Source organism: Hyalella azteca, unplaced genomic scaffold (genome assembly GCF_000764305.2).
Source record: "Hyalella azteca isolate HAZT.00-mixed unplaced genomic scaffold, Hazt_2.0.2 contig5432, whole genome shotgun sequence".
Classification (NCBI taxonomy): Eukaryota; Metazoa; Arthropoda; class Malacostraca; order Amphipoda; family Hyalellidae; genus Hyalella; species Hyalella azteca.
In genome coordinates, this window is record NW_025935622.1 from 617312 (window position 1) to 636898 (window position 19587).

The window sequence follows — 19587 nt, forward strand, 5'->3', positions numbered from 1 at the left end:
AGCAAGCTATAAAACATTGAATAGTTATTGTAGCAAGCCAACCGAGTTCACAGAATGGATGGACACGATCTGGAGTTTTTAGTCAAGAAAGAGTATCACGAAATTATTGTCTGGTAGCACGTTTTTTCAGTCATGCCTCCACAACCAATGCGGTGATTAAAGTTAGACTCTCACATCCTCCAACTTGTACCGAGATCTTCTTGTAGAAATTTTGTTTTCGCCGAAGCTATAGTGAGAATCGGGTCAAATTGAAAAATCCGAAACTTCAGAAGTTTTTTTTTTTTAATTGTGTTAATGCGTGAGACTCGAACATAAAAAAAAAGACACGAAAATGAGCAATCAGGCACGAAGTAAAGAGTAAAGCTGATAGATCAAACTGAACCATTGAGCACAAAACTTCCTATTTATCACAGATTTCGAACAATGACAAAAAATGTTACAAAAATTGTAGTACTTAATACATCAAATACTCAATTTTTCGTTATCTGAAAATGGAGAAAAGTCCATATAACATCATTGGGAAAGTTGAGAAATTATTTTAAAATAATTTTGAAAAAATGCTAGACACCAGCGGGTTTCCAATTCCAAGTTATTTTCTTAAGCTGAGTGTCAGATATCATATAGGGAGAACATTTTCAAGGAAAATTAAGCTAATATTCCACGAAGAGACCATCAAGAGCAGCGGGCAATCACCTCGCATGAAGGCACGTTCACATAATCCAACTTGTCCAAGATATACAAGTAACAGTCTAGAGGAAGAAACTACTTCAATATTTACACTATGCACAGCCACCTCCACAGATAGCATTTGTATTATATAAGTCATAAGTGGATCAATATGATGCTCCTGATATTTGAACTCGCTTTAGAATTGCTAAAGAAAACCAATTCTGATAGTCAGGAACACCTTGTCATAAAGATACAGTTCGCCGACACGAAGAAACACATGTTCCGACATGCTGCAAGAAACATACATATGATTAAATGTACAATATCGAGAAGCTGCGTAGCTTCTTTTCGTCATTATTCTAAAACATAAAGACTCGCAATTGTAATGGTACCAGGTCACTATACAGATGAAGTTGTCATGCACACTTTTAAATAACTAATAACTGTAACAAGAAGTTAACAATTGGCCGCAGAGCTGATGCAATGTAAAAGGCGCGAAAATGAACTTGAAAGTTTCTTACGTACCTCACGAGCATCGGGCTGATACAGCCTTACTTAATCAGAACTCAATGCACAAAAATAATAAACATAATACCACCTTATATAAAGCCAGAGAGCTACTGGAATAAAGCCAAATGGTCTCAGGAGGAAAATGACACCACTCCGTCGGAATTGCAACATTGGACGATCTAATTGGAAATACTTGACTAAACTGACCAACAAAACGAATAATGTTGAAGTCTTTTAAAAAATAGCACAACTCGTAAGTATATTAATTCTAATGTTGTTAGCAAGAGCATTAATGATATCGTCAATGAGGATTGTGATGTTGGTGAGGAGGTTGCTGATGAGATGGCCGGCCTTTGCTAGGGTCGTCATCCTGTTTACTGGAATTGGTTGGAATAGGAGGCAGACCAGGGTCCAGGGGCAGGTGAGGAGCGGACTTGGGCACCAGGAGTACACTGCCGTCAGCTGACTGTTGCAGGTTATAGTCGTGTGGCGAATATGGCTGACCCTCGCTATCTCGCAGGTGCTGAGAAAAAAATTAGAGGTTTCATAAAGATATACCTACTAACAACATTTGAACAATTACTTAAAAAAATTGGAAATATCATCAACAGGCAGCAGAGCACAGAAGAGAATTAATCAGCTAAAAAGCAGGTGGTCCACAGATATCACTGAACTACACTGAAGTACCTGGAATATGTGTCTATAAAGAAGAGAGAATTTATGCTTGACTCGAAGTCTCTCCCCACTTAGAAACTCATACTGGGATATGAGTTCATTCTTGCGACTCTGTATCACTTTAACTTCCTCAGCTAAATGCATGATCTGATCCAATTTACGTTTACGGCAATTCTGAGCAGCCACCTGTGAAAAATGAACTGAATTATTGAACACCATCATGGGAGCATATAGGTATAAGTGAAAAATTACTATAGACTTTAAATCTATAAGAACATATTTAAAGCACATTCAATGAAAAGGTTAGCTCCCATTGGGAATATAAACTATAAAAATTTCACATATTACCACAAAAAGGCATTGATCTAAGTTTATTTTACCATTCTTATGTTACAATGTATATAATTATCTACCAGTCCTTAAAAATTGTATCTAATGAAATAAACCATTTTCTTTTCACTTATCTGAAAAAAATCTATTTAAAACTAAAAATGGGATGCACTGCATAGTTGAAATATTGCCAGGTAATTACATTCAACAAAATTTATAAAATATTAGTATACCTTATTCTTCCCTCTTCTTCTGATATCTCTGATGAGTGAGAGCTGATTCTCGGTGAGGTCATACTTAGAGATCCTTTCATTGAACTCATCCATTGGTAAGTGGATTATGTCATCACATGAGATGGGCAGGTTCAGAGCTCGAGCTCGTTTTTCATCACGGGTTAAGGCACGTTCGGGTTCAGGCTTACGGGCTGTGAAAGATATGACAACCATTAACTCTAATGTACAAAAATTCATTCATACATAACTTGCTAAAATGTAGAGAAAAGCTTCCATCAAGATTGTTAAAGATATATATATATACTAAATATAGATTTATAATCTTACAGAAGAATTTTACTAAGTGATCACCTAACAATTTAATTTATTTATTTTTCCTTAAAAAACATCAAGATCAAACAGAAAATAAATAGGAAATTTGTTTTATATATTCCATCAACTCAATTATAACTTCCCCCCTTATTAAATGGATAAAATTTAGGTCATTAACATTTTGCTAAGGCAGGCATCAAAAAGGACAACTAAGCAAATTGAGAATTTTATCACATGAAATTATAAAAACCTAATTCTGTACACTATCTGCTGTGAAAAAAAATTTTCAACAAGAGATGCTATACCTTTACTTTTATTAGGGTCTCTCTGTGATGGCCGAGGCAGTCCAGATGGCCCCTCAGGTGACATGTGGTATGTGTGGTTATGATGGATGTGCTCCAGTGAAGATGATACTTCTGAAAAAAAAAAGAGTTTATAATAAGGTTATTATCATAACCTTAAATTATTATTATGTCTATAAAATTTTTAGTGGCATATCAATATTTATAGAGGAAAAATATAATAATATGATACAATATCTTGATAACATTTACTTTTCAAAGTAAATATGGGAATAGTGTACTGCTCTCAGAACCCTTTGTTTTCACATTTCTGCAAAAACAACTGCTATGGATATATATGGCCTTGAATTGTTATAGACATTTCAGTTATGCGCATGTAATCAGGTAAAAATAATAGGTAATAGTGAATCAGCTAAAAAACTACAATACTAGGCAGCCAAATAACATATAGATTTATAGTTTGTAATATAAATTGACCGCTTAAAAATGTCTTTTGGTGGCTGCACAATGCCACAATCATAATTTGATCCAACAAATAACTGCTTGCAAAATAAGTCATTTTATAAAATTCTGAAGTTCTATGGTTTAGTACCACTCCTGCACAGTGATGGGTAACCAACTAGCATGTTGCATTAATAATCTCATAGCTGTGGTTATTCAAGACTACTTTATAACTTGGTTGTTTCCTCAATGAAAACATTAACCCTTCTGTCATGGATACATTTACTGTCTTCAATGCTATTCATACCTAGTGGTTTAGGACCAAGAAGTCCCATCAGCCACAAACGGGTTAAAATGGTTCATAGCCTATAAAATTATGAAAGAAGTTCAGTGGCTATTTCTAGGGACTAGGGTTAAGCAAGAGATTTGGCAAATATAAGCACAAAGCTTGGCAAATGTTCAAAATGGATTTTCTTTGCTTGAAAAATAGGCTCCCATGGCTCTAAAATTGATAAATTCACAGCTCCTAAAATTCAGTTGCAGCTCAGAAAGTAAACATTTTTTTACTAGACTTGTTATGGAGCACCATGAGTGCAAATTCAGTTAAAATGCAACTTTGAATTACAAAAGTCTAAACCAAACTAACATATTCTAACATTTTAAATTCAAATATTCTATAAAAATTAGTCTATAAAAATTACAGGTAACACTAAAGTCACTAACAGTACCATAACACAGCTACACAGGCATGAAGATTATCTATAGTTTGTATTTTCTACACCTTGACAAGAGGTCAAGAGCATTTCTGCCATTTTTGGGGCTTTAAAATTCCCACCACACAAAAAATAAGCAATCTATTTTGTAAACTTAACCAAGCAGCTGCTTTGTTACCTGTACAACATAGACACAAACAAACCCTAAAATATTACTAACAGTCTAACAGCAAGTAAAATTCAAAAGAAACTAAAAAGCCAACCACTCAAACTACATAGGTAGAAGCACGAAAATTTTCTCTCGCAGCAGCAGCAAAAACCAAGTTTGCCAAGAGCATTCCTGGCAAGGAAAATCTCACCAGATAGAGCTGGAATAAGTTTGCTATAAATCGCAAGAAAGCTGAACTGTTTTCTCAAGGTGCCAGCACCCTTGGCTCCGGAAGGCTCTGTATTATCTGATCCACCCATTTTTAATTGAAATTAATGGCAGCTAGACTTTTGAAATGATTTAGGGTGAAATAACAACACTAATGTACATCGATACACGGAAAATAGAGAGAGCTCAACCCTATACGACCACTTTCATCTTGCAAACTGGTTTGTTGATAACGGCACAGCTGACAACAGACTTACCAACTGCACGCCAATGAATTTTCTTACCGTAAATTATTAGTTTTCTGAATCTGTTCATAAATAAACAGTTTTTCTACCAACATTTATTTCATGCAAAAATGTATGAAGAAACGGTATAAGCAAGGAGAAAGCGTGAAAAAATTGTACAAAATGCAGTTGGCAGTAGTCGACATCGTACATATTGTAATGACGTTTCTATTATCTATAAGTCACGACGGTCCAATAGATAAGATAATCCAAATTTATCGTGATAGAGGAAGACGAAATCGTAAATAAACTGTTTGACTAGCACGGATCTCAGCAATAAAGATATAAATTCATCATGAACGCAGCCAAATACTGTGTATGAGAAATGCAGGTCAGATATTTTCTTTGAAATTTATGGGAGTGACTGATGTAAACCGTTCTGATGCCAAATGCAGGTTGTCCAATTTTTTCGACAGTACTTGGATTGATCATCATGATTTGACTTAAAAATTTTCCAACAAGATTTCAGCCTTGGAAAAAAATAAACGTTTATTAACAACAAGAACGTTTGAACCCATGGGCCTATTTCTTCAGAGCCGACACTTCTATTCTAAAATAAGCTGATACCAAAAATTGCTCTCAAGTTCGCTAATTGAGATCGAAGTTCTGTGGACCTCTCGAACCATTCTCTGGCCGGTCTCCAAGATTCAGTGAGTATGAAATATCTCCCTAGCTAATTAACTCAGCTCGATGAAACCTTGTACGGAGAATTGTGGGCCAGGTGTTCTGCGAGCAAAATTAGGATATTTCCCCAATATAATTACCGAATGAAAAGTGCTCACGTCCAAAATACTTGGAAATTTCTGCTATCTATCGTCAGTCTTGAAAATATCCGGCCAAATGACAAGATTTTAGATCTCTATGAACAAGTCACGAAGAGTTCAAGATTCGGCGACAGGCCACATCAGGTCTACTCTTTAGCGTCGGCATCACTATGTTATGTTATGTGATATTCTTTCTACGTTTGAAGTTTGGGTCATGTAAAGAGTACGTAAGTCAAACGAAACGTATTAAATTCTTGATGCAAACTAAACAAATTTCAAAGAACATTTTATGACATCAATAAGTTAAATGACGACATAATAGCTCCGGAAATAGAGTGAAGCTCAAATGACATAGAAGCAAACATGGTTGATTATAAGGTTGACCCACGAGGACATCCGTCTTTCAGTTCAGCTTTTGTTATGTCACTGAGATTGAAAACGTAAACAATCCAGTCATTCCCATGACGGATTTTATAGACTGGTTTGATCGCATATCGGTAATCGGTTAATGCCCGTGAAGTCACTGAGATCAGTGCCGTCACAGACGAACAACAAGCTACATCCGCAAAAATGAGCCTCTCATGGGTCAACCTTATACTAGTTCAACCGTGGCAGCAAAGCTAAAGATATTTGATTATTTGAGCTTATAATAGCTCACGATTAACTCTAATAGGCCAAAATGAAAAAAGTGTGGCAGAAATTGGTCAGAAGGGTCTAAGTCTAAAACAGGTTTTCCCAAACATAATGTGATCAAGTACCACAGAGGGGTGCCTAGTCCCCACGTACCCCAGGTACCTGCCGCGTACCATGGACACAAATTATTAGCCCCTAATAATTAACATTTGTAGTACTTTATTCTATTCAATGTGCTACTGTCTGAATAAAACAGTAGGCCGCTAGGACCAGGTGAGGGGCGTGTGACAACAGTAGCACATTGCTGCCAGATAATTTTGTGTTTGACAGTGAATATTTTCGTGCGGTAAACAACGCGAAGGCCTTCTTGAGGCTTTCTAGTCTCTTGCGTCCCACTAGTGTTACGGGTACCACAGTTCAGGGCCCTTGCTCAAGAATTTGGGGAACCCTGCTATAATCCTACGGCACCAACCAAAAATAATAATCAGAACAAAAATAAAAATATAAGCTAACAAGCTCGATGTTTATTTGCAGTAGACCTCAAATGTCATAAATTGTATTATTCCTATAACTACTGACACTACAAATTTTTAAACTTGACCTCCATTCACGAAAAATTAAAGTCCGATTAAAAAACTGAAACAGCCTTTTAGAAAATGAAGTTGTAGAGTGGATGATATTTCATACACTCATGCAAAGAAAGTATAAAGATTTTCTTACTCACCATGGTGTCCCCTGAAGTCCATGGAGCAGGAATACTTGAGCTCCATGGGGTCAGGGATGTGTGAGGAGGGGGCGGGGGTTGTATCCATGGCGCTGGGGGGTTGTTGGTAGGGGGTGGGGTAATGACTGTTGTTGCCCACAAGGCTGCTGCGGTTGCTGCCTGCACCCATCAAACAAATATACGTATACCGATGCACGTAAAAGAATGTCTTAAGAGCACATGTGAATTGTTAAAATTACATCCAATGACAAGTTTCAAAAATATTGCACGCAGTATTAACGAAATGCACAGTAGAAAGCCAAAAGAGTAAGGTTCTAACTGGATATTATGCATATGCCATCAACAAGCTGGGCGTTAATACAATAAATTCATCCATTCAGCGTCTCACTGGGGCGCTCGATAACAGTGATGATCTCGGCTCTGTAAGAGAGCAAAATGATCGAAGTTATGAGCTCTGCAACACGATAAAAGTTATCTAGATGTCACTTTACTGAAAAAAAAACGTTTCAAGACTTATTATTTTCATCAGTTCACTAGAGCAGCCATATAAATACGATCCCAGCAACAATAAACAGCTCAATAGATGGAAACATTGCAGCATCAGCACTGCACTTCATGACAGACAAGAAATCATAGAAATGCAGGGTAATGAGCAAAAGAAACGAAAATTGGATAGCAACAAGGACAAAGAATGGAAAAGTAAGAAACAGAGGATATGCGTTGAGCAACAGAAACGAATAAATGATGACTGAAGCGAATGAGAGAATAAGTGAAAACGAAAGCATAGGCGAAGAACAACATAAACGTAAGTATGGCGAAAAACAATATAACCTTAGAAAGAGTCTGCCAAGGAAAACACGGACGAGAAAATCTGACGAATAACATAAAATAATGAGAGGATACGTGAAGAAAGACAATGAAGAAGAACGGATAAATAAGAAGCAATAGGAAAATAAAAATAAAAGAAAGTCAAGCAGCAAAAGGAACCAAGTTCGAACTTGTGAACAGCAAGAGAGAAGAAGGGACTTAAAATAAAGGTGACAGGCAGTAGCGAAGCGCATGAAATTAAAAAAAAAAAAACATATAATTTTATCAGACGGGCAAAGACACGCGTTCGAGAGCCTCTTGATAACAACAATGAATTATAACGTTTTAACAAGTAACATTGAATTGTGGGAAATAGTTAGGAAGAATCTATCTTTAAAGCGTGCTTTAATGGCGTCAAACGGAACCTACCAAAATAATCGATATGTTTAAGCCGAAAATATGTACTTAGAATGTTATAGAACTAATGTATCGATGTGTACATGGATACAGAAAAAAGATGTTTGACATTAACATTACGCTAATGCGAGTAGCGCAGGTGCAGACATCTTGAAGAGGCGGCAAACGCACAATAAGAAATAGCTATGGGGAAAATTGCCCATATATATTGTTATATATAATGGGTAATACTGTCCAAATAGTTTATTTCCCTTCCTCATCTACAGCATGAACAGTTAGCGGACGTTGCACGGATACGCTCTTATGTTATGCCAAATTGAGTCAAAGTCACATACTAAAGTGCAAGAAGTGCATTGCGTTTTGGACAAAGTCTCACTCATTTCTCCGAGTGCACCGAGTCCAGAATAAGAAGAAGGTGAGCAAGAAAAATTGACCAGAAGTTTATTATGTTCAATACTCTTAGCATAAACTAGTGAATAACACTAGTACAGCATGCAGGGGCCGAATCTTAATACTTATTTACAGTGGAATAATTAAATATAATCCAGAAAAATGTCAATAACCCAAAAGCATGTATAATGTAACCGAGATCTCAGTAGTGATAGTAAGTGTCAACTGGGAGGGATGTTGGGGGTAGCGGGCACTATAGGGTTGCCATCTGGGCCTTTTTCTAGCCAACTTTGACGATTAGGGCCTTTTTCAGTTATGTTGTTTATTGCAAATCACAGGTTTTAAATTTAATGTACTTTTACATTAATGAATAATGTTTAAAAATTAATCGTTGAATCGCATATTATAAATTTACTTATATTGCATTATGGTTGGTTTTGGCCTTTTTTTGCGAGCGGACTTGGCCGTTTTCTCTGGCAACCCAGGCGAGAACTATGACCGCCTTGTTATAAAAAAGTGCAAAGTGGATCGCTATTTGGACAAAAAAAGTGCAAAGTGCATCGCTATTTGGACAAAAAAGTGCAAAGTGGATCGCTATTTGGATACAAAAAGTGCAAAGTGCATTGCTATTTGGACACAAAAAGTGCAAATTGCAACGCTATTTGGGCGAAAAATTGCACCGCGGTTTATAGATTCTCGGTAGTCATTCTTCCTCGAGTAGCATGATCGCGCCATCGTCCAGCATGACGGCTGTACATGCTCACTCGCTGATAACGCGATTCATATCGGCATTTAGATTGCATAGTGAAGATAAACACACATATTGTACTTTTACTCACGCAGATAAAAGATGATCAATCATCGTTTCTTAGAAGCGATAAAACGTTCACTCAATTTGATAAACAAAATAAGGCAAGCGAAAGAGGTGAAAGAAGCATGACATGGTAAAAATTATGAGCTGGCAGTGCTAACAAACGTGCAGAGAAACCACCTACACCGAGCTACGAATTCGGTCATATACGAGACACGAAATGCAGTGCATACAGAATGCTGAAATGAATATCAGTCACCCACACAAATTATTACAATGAGAGGAAAGCGACAATAGAGAAAAACAGCTTCGTATATTCAGAGAAAATATACCTATATTCTTAATCCATAGCAAACAATCACTAGATAGAAGTTATAACCGGGAACACTCATTGAACAACGAAAAACATAGAAAACGAAACAACACCCAGACGAAAAAATATAACTCAGTAGGTACTCACTGCTGCAGTGACAGAGAGCGCATTTTCTCGTCGACGAAAACGTGGTCACAGACAGACAGACAGACGGACGGACATAACGAGCACAATAGTGCATTATTTCCATACATGAGAAAATGCGCTAAAAAGGACTACGCACAATCAACATACAAGCTAATTACTATGATGCATTATAACGCTGGCAGTCTCACCGTGATGCGGAGGCACCTCAGGCGGGCCGTCCTGGAAGTAGCGCTTGCCGAACATGTGATGTTTCTTCTGCGCCACGGGGGCGGCGAGCCGCTGCTGGTCGTCGGGACTGAGACTCCAGCCCCTGTACGCTGCGTTGTTAGCATAGTCCCCCCCTGAGGACCCAAGGAGTCCGTGGGGGGACAGCACCCCGCTGCCACCACTAGTGCTTGCGGGGTGACCACTTACACGTGGGTCTGATCAACACAGTTACCTTCTCTCAGACTCTTACTCTTGCGACTTTAAGTGACGTCAAGCGACCTCAACAACACAGATATTAATCTCAAAAGGCTCTAAATGACCTCAGCAGCACAGATATTAATCTCAATAGGCTATAAGTGGCCTCAGCAGCACAGATATTAATCTCAATAGGCTATAAGTGGCCTCAGCAGCACAGATATTAATCTCAACAAGGCTCTAAATGACCTCAGCAGACAGCAGCACAGATATTAATCTCAACAAGGCTCTAAATGACCTCAGCAGCACAGATATTAATCTCAACAAGGCTCTAAATGGCCTCAGCAGCATTGCTATTGACCTCAGCAGCTCTGATATTGACCTCAGGAGGCTTTAAATAACATCAGCATCACTGACATTGACCACAGGAGGCTTCAAGTGACCTAAGCAGCAAGAATATTGACCTCAATCCTACTTTGAACTACGCCTAAATGCTAGTGATCATATTCTTGAACTCGTTTGACTAAAAAATGGCGAGACCAAAATAGCTTCATCTCTTCACGCAAAAAAATTAGAGCAATTTTTTTGCCAGACTTAGGTTTTGGACATTTTTGAGAGCTTGAGGACGATGCAATAAAAAAGCATACAACTCGACGAATTTAAATTGAATAATTTCAGCGAATCCGAATCTTATTCGTCAGGAGCGACAAAAGGAATTATCCAACAAGACGATAAGCAACCCCAATGAGCTGTTTTGATCACAAATATTCGAACATTTCCAAGCAAAAAGTTTAAATTGAAAATTAGTAAATAAAAACACTGACCAATATTTACCAACGTCAAGTATGGTAACTGTTCTGTTTTGTAGTACAAGTTTTGGTGTAGTATTAAATATTTACAGATGTAAAATATAGGTTTTTAGTATTTATGTGTCCAACACATTGACCTCATTAGGGCCCCAAACTACGGTACTGTTTTAAAACAAACAATAGGATGACGTGTCAAATGAGGTCATAAGGTTTTATTTATCATTGAAACCTAAGCTAGCATAGTCCAGGTTTTAAATAAGTATTTTATTAGTTAAAAGGTTCCCTTCTGGGTACAAGTAGCCACCAAGCATAATATATAGCATAGGCGCAAATTTAACGTTCTTTAATGAATAATTAAATACTGAGCAGGGGCCGGATTATCAAAACTTCGTAACTTTTTGTACCTACGACAAAAAAATTCTGTGGTACGTAAATACACCCTAATATTGGCATTATCAAAACTTTCGTACGCAATTTTTAGCTAAAAGCCTAAAATTTTTTCCCGCGCAAATGCTTTTATAATAACACCGCTAGTATTACGTTGTCATAGCAACGCCACTCGTAAGTCGATTTTGCGTACTTGCGAAGTTTTGATAATACGGCCCCAGGTCTTTACTTCCCTCATAAGACATGAACGCAGTGCATTGAGGCAGTGAAGCTAATGTTGGTACTCACAATCAGACGCTATAGCCATGTCCATTAGATGCAGGTCGTCTTCTCCAAGGATGGAGGACAAGAATCCATCACCGTGCTGTGCTCCTGTTGATGGATGCGGGTGGCCACCGCCTGTACTTGCTAGTTCAGAACTACCCCCGCCGCCGCCGCCGCTCGACTGTGAACAAATAAAACGTGTTCCCAAGCGCTCTTAACATTCAACGAATGCAGTTATGTTCAACATTCTCACTGACGCATCATGCCCAGGCTAGGGCCCCTGCAGCTCTCATCGACTGATAAGAAACATCATCTTAGATAACAACTCTTGAGGAAAGTTATGGCGGCAGGAATTGACGACACGTTGGCATGTGAATTGGACGTGTAAAAAAGTTACCGAAACGATCTCCAAGATAGCCTCAATCCATACTACTTGATATCATAATAATAAAAATTTAAAATCAGCTAATCTGCAGAAATAAAATCATCCAATGGAAGCAGTAAAATCTATCGTCGGTAATTCACGATGCCCCACCGATTAGATATGATCTGCCAGCCACGTTGCTGACGATAATAAAAGCTGAAGTGCCTTTCTTTCAACTTCGAATAACACAACAAGCATTAAATAAAGAACATATAAGGTAACTGCTACGGTACTGATTGACTGATTATGAAAAATTCGGATAGTGCAATCACAGATAAAGTATTTCCTGATTTGGTACTTCGAGAATACGAAAGTCATCTTCTGTTTTCTGAGTTTGTAACGTCTGAAGACTAGCGATGCTTAGCGAAGGGTCAGAAATGCATCTAAAAATTACGATGTTAGTACAGGGTGGCAAAATTTTTTCTTTTAGATATGTTTGATTGAAGACTTGAAAATACCCCTCTATGGTCTTCAATCAAACCAGCTTTAAAAATTGTCTATGGTCTTCAATCAAACCTGCTTTAAAAATTGTCTACGGTCTTCAATCAAACCTGCTTTAAATATTGTCTATGGTCTTCAATCAAATCAGCTTTAAATATTGTCTATGGTCTTCAATCAAACCTGCTTTAATAATTGAATTAATAATTTAAAATAAAAATTTTAGCACACCTGATAGTAGAGCATGTCGTGGGGGAGAGCGGGTGGAGCGGGAGGTGCTGGTATGAGGGAGGATGATGGCGATGATGTCTCCATTTTGTACTGGTGATGCTGATGATGGTGTGGGTGATGATGGTGGTGATGATGGTCACCCAGGTGCTCCGGGGTCTGGGTGTTGCTGCCGCTGGCACCCAGGTGACTTGTGGCGCCTGTGCATAATCACGTATCACTACAGCACTTCATCAATATTGAATAATATTGAATACTATTGAATAATATTGAATACTATTGAATAATATTGAATACTATTGAATAATATTGAATAATAATGAATACTATTCACCTTTAACACAATCTTAATAGACTTACTGGCGATATTTAAACTTAAACAAAACTTTCTTATTTGTAGTAGCCTTACTTGATAGATTAATAGACTCTATGAAGAAAAATAGGTGCCAAGAACACTATTATTAGTGTTCACAGAGTGTGAACACTTATTAGTGTTATTCTCCTTAGACTCAAAGTAAACTATCTTAGTTGTACTAGTTCTATTTGGTAGCTTAATAGACTACGAGGGAAACTAGGTACGAAGCACACTATTCTTAGTAACATGACACAATAAATAGTGCCTCTATAGGTAACACTGCCCCTGTATTGAGCTGTGATAGTTGTAACAGCACAGACATTCTTTTAATTGCAAGCCGAAATTGCTGGATATCAGAAAGTCTACGGGGCTCTGTCTCAACATTTAGTTATCAACGTATATGAAAATTTAATAGTACTGCGATTTTATTTATTCTAAACTAATAGTATCTATGCTAGACAACACAAGCCTATTATATCATGCAGTAGATGCGCTTACATTTCACGTTCAGAACTGATAAGATAGTGCTATAATATAATCATTTAAGCACTTCACTTCGAACTAACAACTAAGCATAGAAGGTCTACAAACTCACAGTGGATTATTGTACACTGGGATATCTCATTATCTCAAGTAGCTTATTACCATATACTAGTATCAAATGCCATATCAAATAGCTTTCATATGCATTTAGTTCAATCTAAGGCACAGCCGACATTAACTTCTAAAGAATGCGTACGCCTTAACGAGCACGAAATTAAATGTTCGAGCTATTAAGAGTGAGGAGCTTTTTCTCCAAAGTTTGCCTGTAAATTTTGACACGAATTCTACATCTCATGAGAGAAATTTGAATCACTCGATACCGAAAATTCAGGCCGAAAAATATATAATGAATACGTGCTAGCTTGGTAACCAGCTTATCATTGCTTCATTGCTTATCGATGCTGATATATCGGTCTGATGCAGATCTATGAATTGACATGCATGTCGAAAAAGAGAGTATGCAGACATGCTTAGTAACAGCATATAGGGCGATATTAATCATGCATAGTAACAGCATATAGGGCGATATTAATCATGCATAGTAACAGCATATAGGGCGATATTAATCATGCATAGTAACAGCATATAGAGCTATATTAATCATGCATAGTAACAGCATATAGTTATTTTAATCAAGCACCAAGGAGTTATCTCCTCACCCATGGAGTTGGCGTAGGTGATGTCGTGGGTGTTGGGGTCGGGGGGCAAGGCAGCGTTGTGCAGTAGCCCCCCCCTGGCCAGACTGCCGCCCCCCACCACATCATGTGCAGGGTAGAGGGCGTGGGGGTGGTGGATGGTGGGAGGCTGCTGTTGGTGGGGTGGTGGTGGTGGAGGTGGTGGTGGACCAGAGTGATGAGACGGTGTCATGAGTGGAGCTGGCTGGTGAAGAAGATGGTTGGGAGGAGGAGGATGGTGGTGATGGTGATGATGGTGGTGATGGGTGGTCATGGCGGTAGATGTGGGGGGACCAACAGGGGGAGGATGGTGCAGGGTAGGGGATGTGGCCCCCTCCCCTGAGGACGGGAGGCTCAGCAGCGACGCGAGGTCCTGCCAGCGCTGGTCCATGGAGCCGCCGCGCAGCATCCCGCCCATACGGCCCTGGCGAATATAAATACAAAATAAATTATGAGGATAATTTCAAACTCAGCATAAACTCAATCAATGATTAAAACTCAGGATAAACTAGGCTCAATAGATGATTAAACTGAGGATAAGCGGCCCTGGCAAATATAAATTCAATATAAATTAGAAGGATAATTTCAAACTCAGGTTGAACTCAACCAATGATTAAAACTGAGGATAAACTAGTTTCGATTAATGACATAAACTGAGAATAAACTAGACTCAATCAATGATTTAAACTGAGGATAAAGTAGGCTCAATTAATGATTAAAACTGAGGATAAACTAGGCTCAATTAATGATTAAAACTGAGGATAAGCTAGGCTCAATCAATGATTAAAACTGAGGATAAACTAGGCTCAATCAATGATTAAGACTCAGGACAAACTAGGCACAATCAATGATTAAAACTGAGGATAAACTAGGCTCAATTGATGATTAAAACTCAATATAAAATAGACTAAATCAATGATTACAACTGAGGATAAACTAGGCTCAATCCATGATTAAAACTGAGGATAAAAAATATTCAATCAATGATTAAAACTCAATATAAATAGACTCAATCAATGATTAAAACTAATGATTAAAACTCAATATAAAATAGACTCAATCAATGATTAAAGCTGAGGATAAACTAAGCTCGGTCAATGATTAACACTCAGGATAAACTATGCACAATCAATGATTAAAACTGAGGATAAACTAGACTTAATTAATGATTAAAACTGAAGATAAACTAGACTCAAACAATGATTAAAACTGGGGATAAACTAGGCACAATCAATGATTAAAACTGAGGATAAATAGACTCAAACAATGATTAAAACTGTGGATAAACTAGGCTCAATCAATGATTAAAACTGAGGATAAATTAGGCTCAATCAATGATTAAAACTGGGGATAAACTAGGCTCAATGAATGATTAAAACTGGGGATAAACTAGGCTCAATCAATGATTTAAACTGGGGATAAACAAAGCTCAATCAATGATTTAAACTGAGGAAAAACAAGACTCAATCAATGATTACCACTAAGGATAAACTAGCCTCAATCAATGATTAAAACTGAGTATAAACTAGACTCAATCAATGCGTTCCAGTAGCCCTAAGTTGCAGCACAACGAACGTGGTTCAGAGGCAGTCGCTTGGTGACCTGGAACTGTTAATGACATCACTCCGACCGCAATAAACTATGTACTACAATACCGCATAGCGTACCAGCCAGACGTAGCACTTTTTGCCGACCCAAACTGAGCTCAGATGACACACACAGGGGCAAAAAAAGCCTCGCTATCAACGCAATGTCTCACTCATTTGCTTGTGACTAACATAGTCGTAACGTTCGTATGAAGCTCGAGATCGACATGACTACATGACTACCCCGAAACTATCTCGAATAATCTATAAGAGTGAAGCATTTGGCGAGAATGATGCCGATAAGCTGGAATACTGCGAGATCCGAGTTGACGAAAACTACATAAGGTCGAGCAAAGTGGCTAAAATCAGAAAATTGATTTGATCATTTCGTCAAAATAGCAATTCACTCCTTACCCACAACAAGTGCAGAGATCTGATCGGACATATCACCGATACGTCCTTTAGCTGGGTCAGGATGACCCACACGCTGTCATAAAGTGCATTGATAATTGAACAACTCGCTCTAATTTCTCTGAGTGTATATGTGGCACTCTCATGGCTCGATCAGATAAAGCGTGAGGCGCGAGAAAGCGACAGCAGCAACTGGCCCCGCTGGTCTTAGCGCCATAGCAAGCGCAACAAAAACGCGCAACCAGGGCCAAGAAAAAAACTTGGGCAGGCTCAGTCGGCACGTGTAATTTGCACTGCTTGCAAAACAAAATAAATTTGCAATGCATTGGCAAAGCCAGACATTAGACTCGGAGGAAAATTATCGTCAAAATTCAATAGAGGCTTAAGTTGTGTCCGGAAACATGGCACACGGTAACAGCAGTCGAAACTAGTGCCACACTGTACAACGTAGCAGCAATAGATGGGATGATTGATAGCAATGACACATAAGAATATACTGCTGTCGTGAAAATAGACGCACGACAGGAATACGGTACAAGACAACGACAGTTACACGATAGGAATACGGTACAAGACAACGACTAACACATGACAGTAATACGGTACAAGACAACGACTGACACATGACAGTAATACGGTACAAGACAACTATAGTCATACGACTGGAATACGGTGCAAGACAACGACTGACACATGACAGGATACGGTACACGACGACAGTAATACGGTACAAGACAACTACAGTCACACGACTGGAATATCTAGGCGAGGGTGTCAACGTACGTCGGGAATCCGTAGCGCCAGGGAATGAATGAGCGTTGAAGCACGCGGCAAGCAAGCGTGACGCCTCACGAAGCCAGAAGCATGCTTGCTCCGTGTGAGTACACGTTATGGCTCCTAGATGACTCGTGTAATGGCCCTATGAATTCAGTCACACGAGGAGGCTTATAACGCCAACGCGCGATCACGAGCAGCTAGGTGAAAGAGGCCGTGCTCAAGCATGAACGCAATGCATGCTCCAAGCGTTCCCAATAACCCTACGAATTTTCGGGCGGCTTTTCCGACAAGGGATTCCTATGATTCCAGCCTTCAGGCTGGCTGCGGATTGCAGAATATATTCGTGGCCAACAAGTACGTTCCAATACAATTTTGTATGCAGATTTAAAAAGCAGCGTTATGAATCAAAAATTGTTCAATATTAAAGAAAACAAAACAGTGGTTTGTCGTCGCTTCGCATAATCGGGTCATTACAATCTAAGTTAATGACATTTGGGACATTGCTTCGGCTGTAACTGAATGATGCATAACACCAAGGCGTTTAAAAGCCTAGTGGATTCGAATATCTGGAATTACACAGTTAGTAAATACGACATCGTCGAATGAAAGTCCAAATACTCTATAATTTTATAAATACATAATAACTGTATTAGGCAAGCGAGAGGATCGTTTCCAAAACTGACTGTCAGTCATTTGTGACAGGGAAATGTTGATGACAGACATCTCGCTGTGGGTCGCTCATGAAATTGCAGGTCTGAGTACGCAGAACATTCAACACTTGACTATATGACGAGCGTAACGACTTAGATTATACGCTTATAAGACGGCACTTCAGGATAACGAGGTAGAACAAATGTTACAGCAACTATATATCAACTACTTAATAGGATGAAAATTATACAAATACTATAATACAACACGTGACTATCTGAACACGTGTCAACATAGGACACTACTACTAATACTATAGGAGTTCCTTTATTAAAGCTACAACCAACTGAATTACGACAGAATGAATTTCTCACATTTGCAATTCGGTAGACAATATAGTATAAATTATCCCCAAATCCAAACGATTACGTTCATGAAATATATAGCTTCGCAGTCAGCATAATGAATTTGTTGAGACCAGCCTCAATTGGGGAAGGCGCTAGCACATCCGTAAATCTCAACAAGGAAGTAAAGAGATTCCCGACGGCGTTCACAAAGCATGAACATTATAACGTTTCCTGTGTGCTTGCTAGCGCCTGCAGTGATGACACGGTGCGAGCAGGATGCAGTATATTTAAACTCTCTTGGAACTGCACGCACAGCTGCTACAATTATTTAGTACACGCGAAGTTAAACTTCCATCAACTGAATAAAAAACACGAGAAATTAAAGTTGGATTAAATAAAAAATGTGCAAGTATTCTGTATCGAGACTCCGCACCTTAATGAGACAATTTGCTGGGCAATCACTTGGTTCTAATCGGTGTGCAATTGTTCATTGAAGCCTGCTATAATTAGTAAGCCACTATTTGTCTTATTCATTAGCTTTAAAATTTAACTCAAGTAACAATATGCGGTGATGAAACCGGTTTCAGGTCACTTGCATACAAAAGTGCATTGAATGATCAACTCTGTACCAACAAACCTTTCCGCTTCTGAAGCTGGTACTGATAGCTGCGAATAGGAAAATACACGAGAACAAACTCATGCAAATGAGTTGGTTATGTGGTCAAAATAGTGACACACGTTCTTATCCACAATACGAGCACAGAGCGGACTTAGCACTGATTCGCTCTTCTCCTAGGACGACCTATATAGGTTATCATGACACCCACAGGGGCAAAATGGATATCCATATTTAGACAAAGTCTCACTCATTTCTCTGAGTGGCATATTGCTTTCACGAGATCAGCGAAAGCATGTTTCCGCAGCCAGCAGCAGCAGCAGCAGCAGCTGTATGGGAACTTGCCACACCATGCAAACCTGTTCACTAGAATTCTGCCCTCGAGCGTTGTGCTTCTGTTGGCTCGTGGTCAGCTTTCGTCACGTCTCTGATGGTGATGACACTGCGACGTGATGTGGTAAAGTAAATAATAATCGTATGTAACTATTACCTCGCCACAACGTATCACGGACCGGTTTTAGTAAATGATCACTGGAATTACCGATTTCTATTGGCCACTCCATGGCTTGCTTGCACCGAGATTACAAGCCGCCATTAACAGCTCTATTAAGGAACTGATGCGCGGGACCTTAATGTTTACATAAAAGAGCTAGGTTAAAGAAAGTCTTTACATTACAGATATTTAAATGCTTGGTACGTATAAGCTGAATAGCACGCGGATAACCACATGGCTCGTTCGATGCAACCAAGAGCTGAATCGTCCTTGTGCGCAACAAACAATGTTTTACAATTTAAAGAGCCTAAATTAACGATTAACAATTAGG

General features: G+C 38.7%; 1 protein-coding gene across 5 annotated transcripts in view; it reads right to left on the minus strand.

Annotated features, from left to right (window-relative positions):
* Positions 1–261: 261 nt before the first annotated feature.
* The window catches only part of LOC108666344, a 142844-nt gene continuing 123518 nt past the window's right edge, over positions 262–19587 (minus strand). For 3 of the 5 annotated variants that reach the window (XM_018153196.2, XM_018153192.2, XM_018153191.2), the window contains exons 7-15: positions 14361–14799; positions 12807–13003; positions 11738–11894; positions 10040–10273; positions 6967–7125; positions 3035–3145; positions 2418–2608; positions 1867–2040; positions 262–1702 (exon numbers count right to left, since the gene is read on the minus strand). In XM_018153196.2, the coding sequence (XP_018008685.1) occupies positions 1481–1702; positions 1867–2040; positions 2418–2608; positions 3035–3145; positions 6967–7125; positions 10040–10273; positions 11738–11894; positions 12807–13003; positions 14361–14799 (1884 nt within the window). In that variant the 3' untranslated portion in view covers positions 262–1480. The remainder of the gene's footprint in view (positions 1703–1866; positions 2041–2417; positions 2609–3034; positions 3146–6966; positions 7126–10039; positions 10274–11737; positions 11895–12806; positions 13004–14360; positions 14800–19587) is intronic. The other 2 variants (XM_018153194.2, XM_018153195.2) reach the window with 2 other exon arrangements.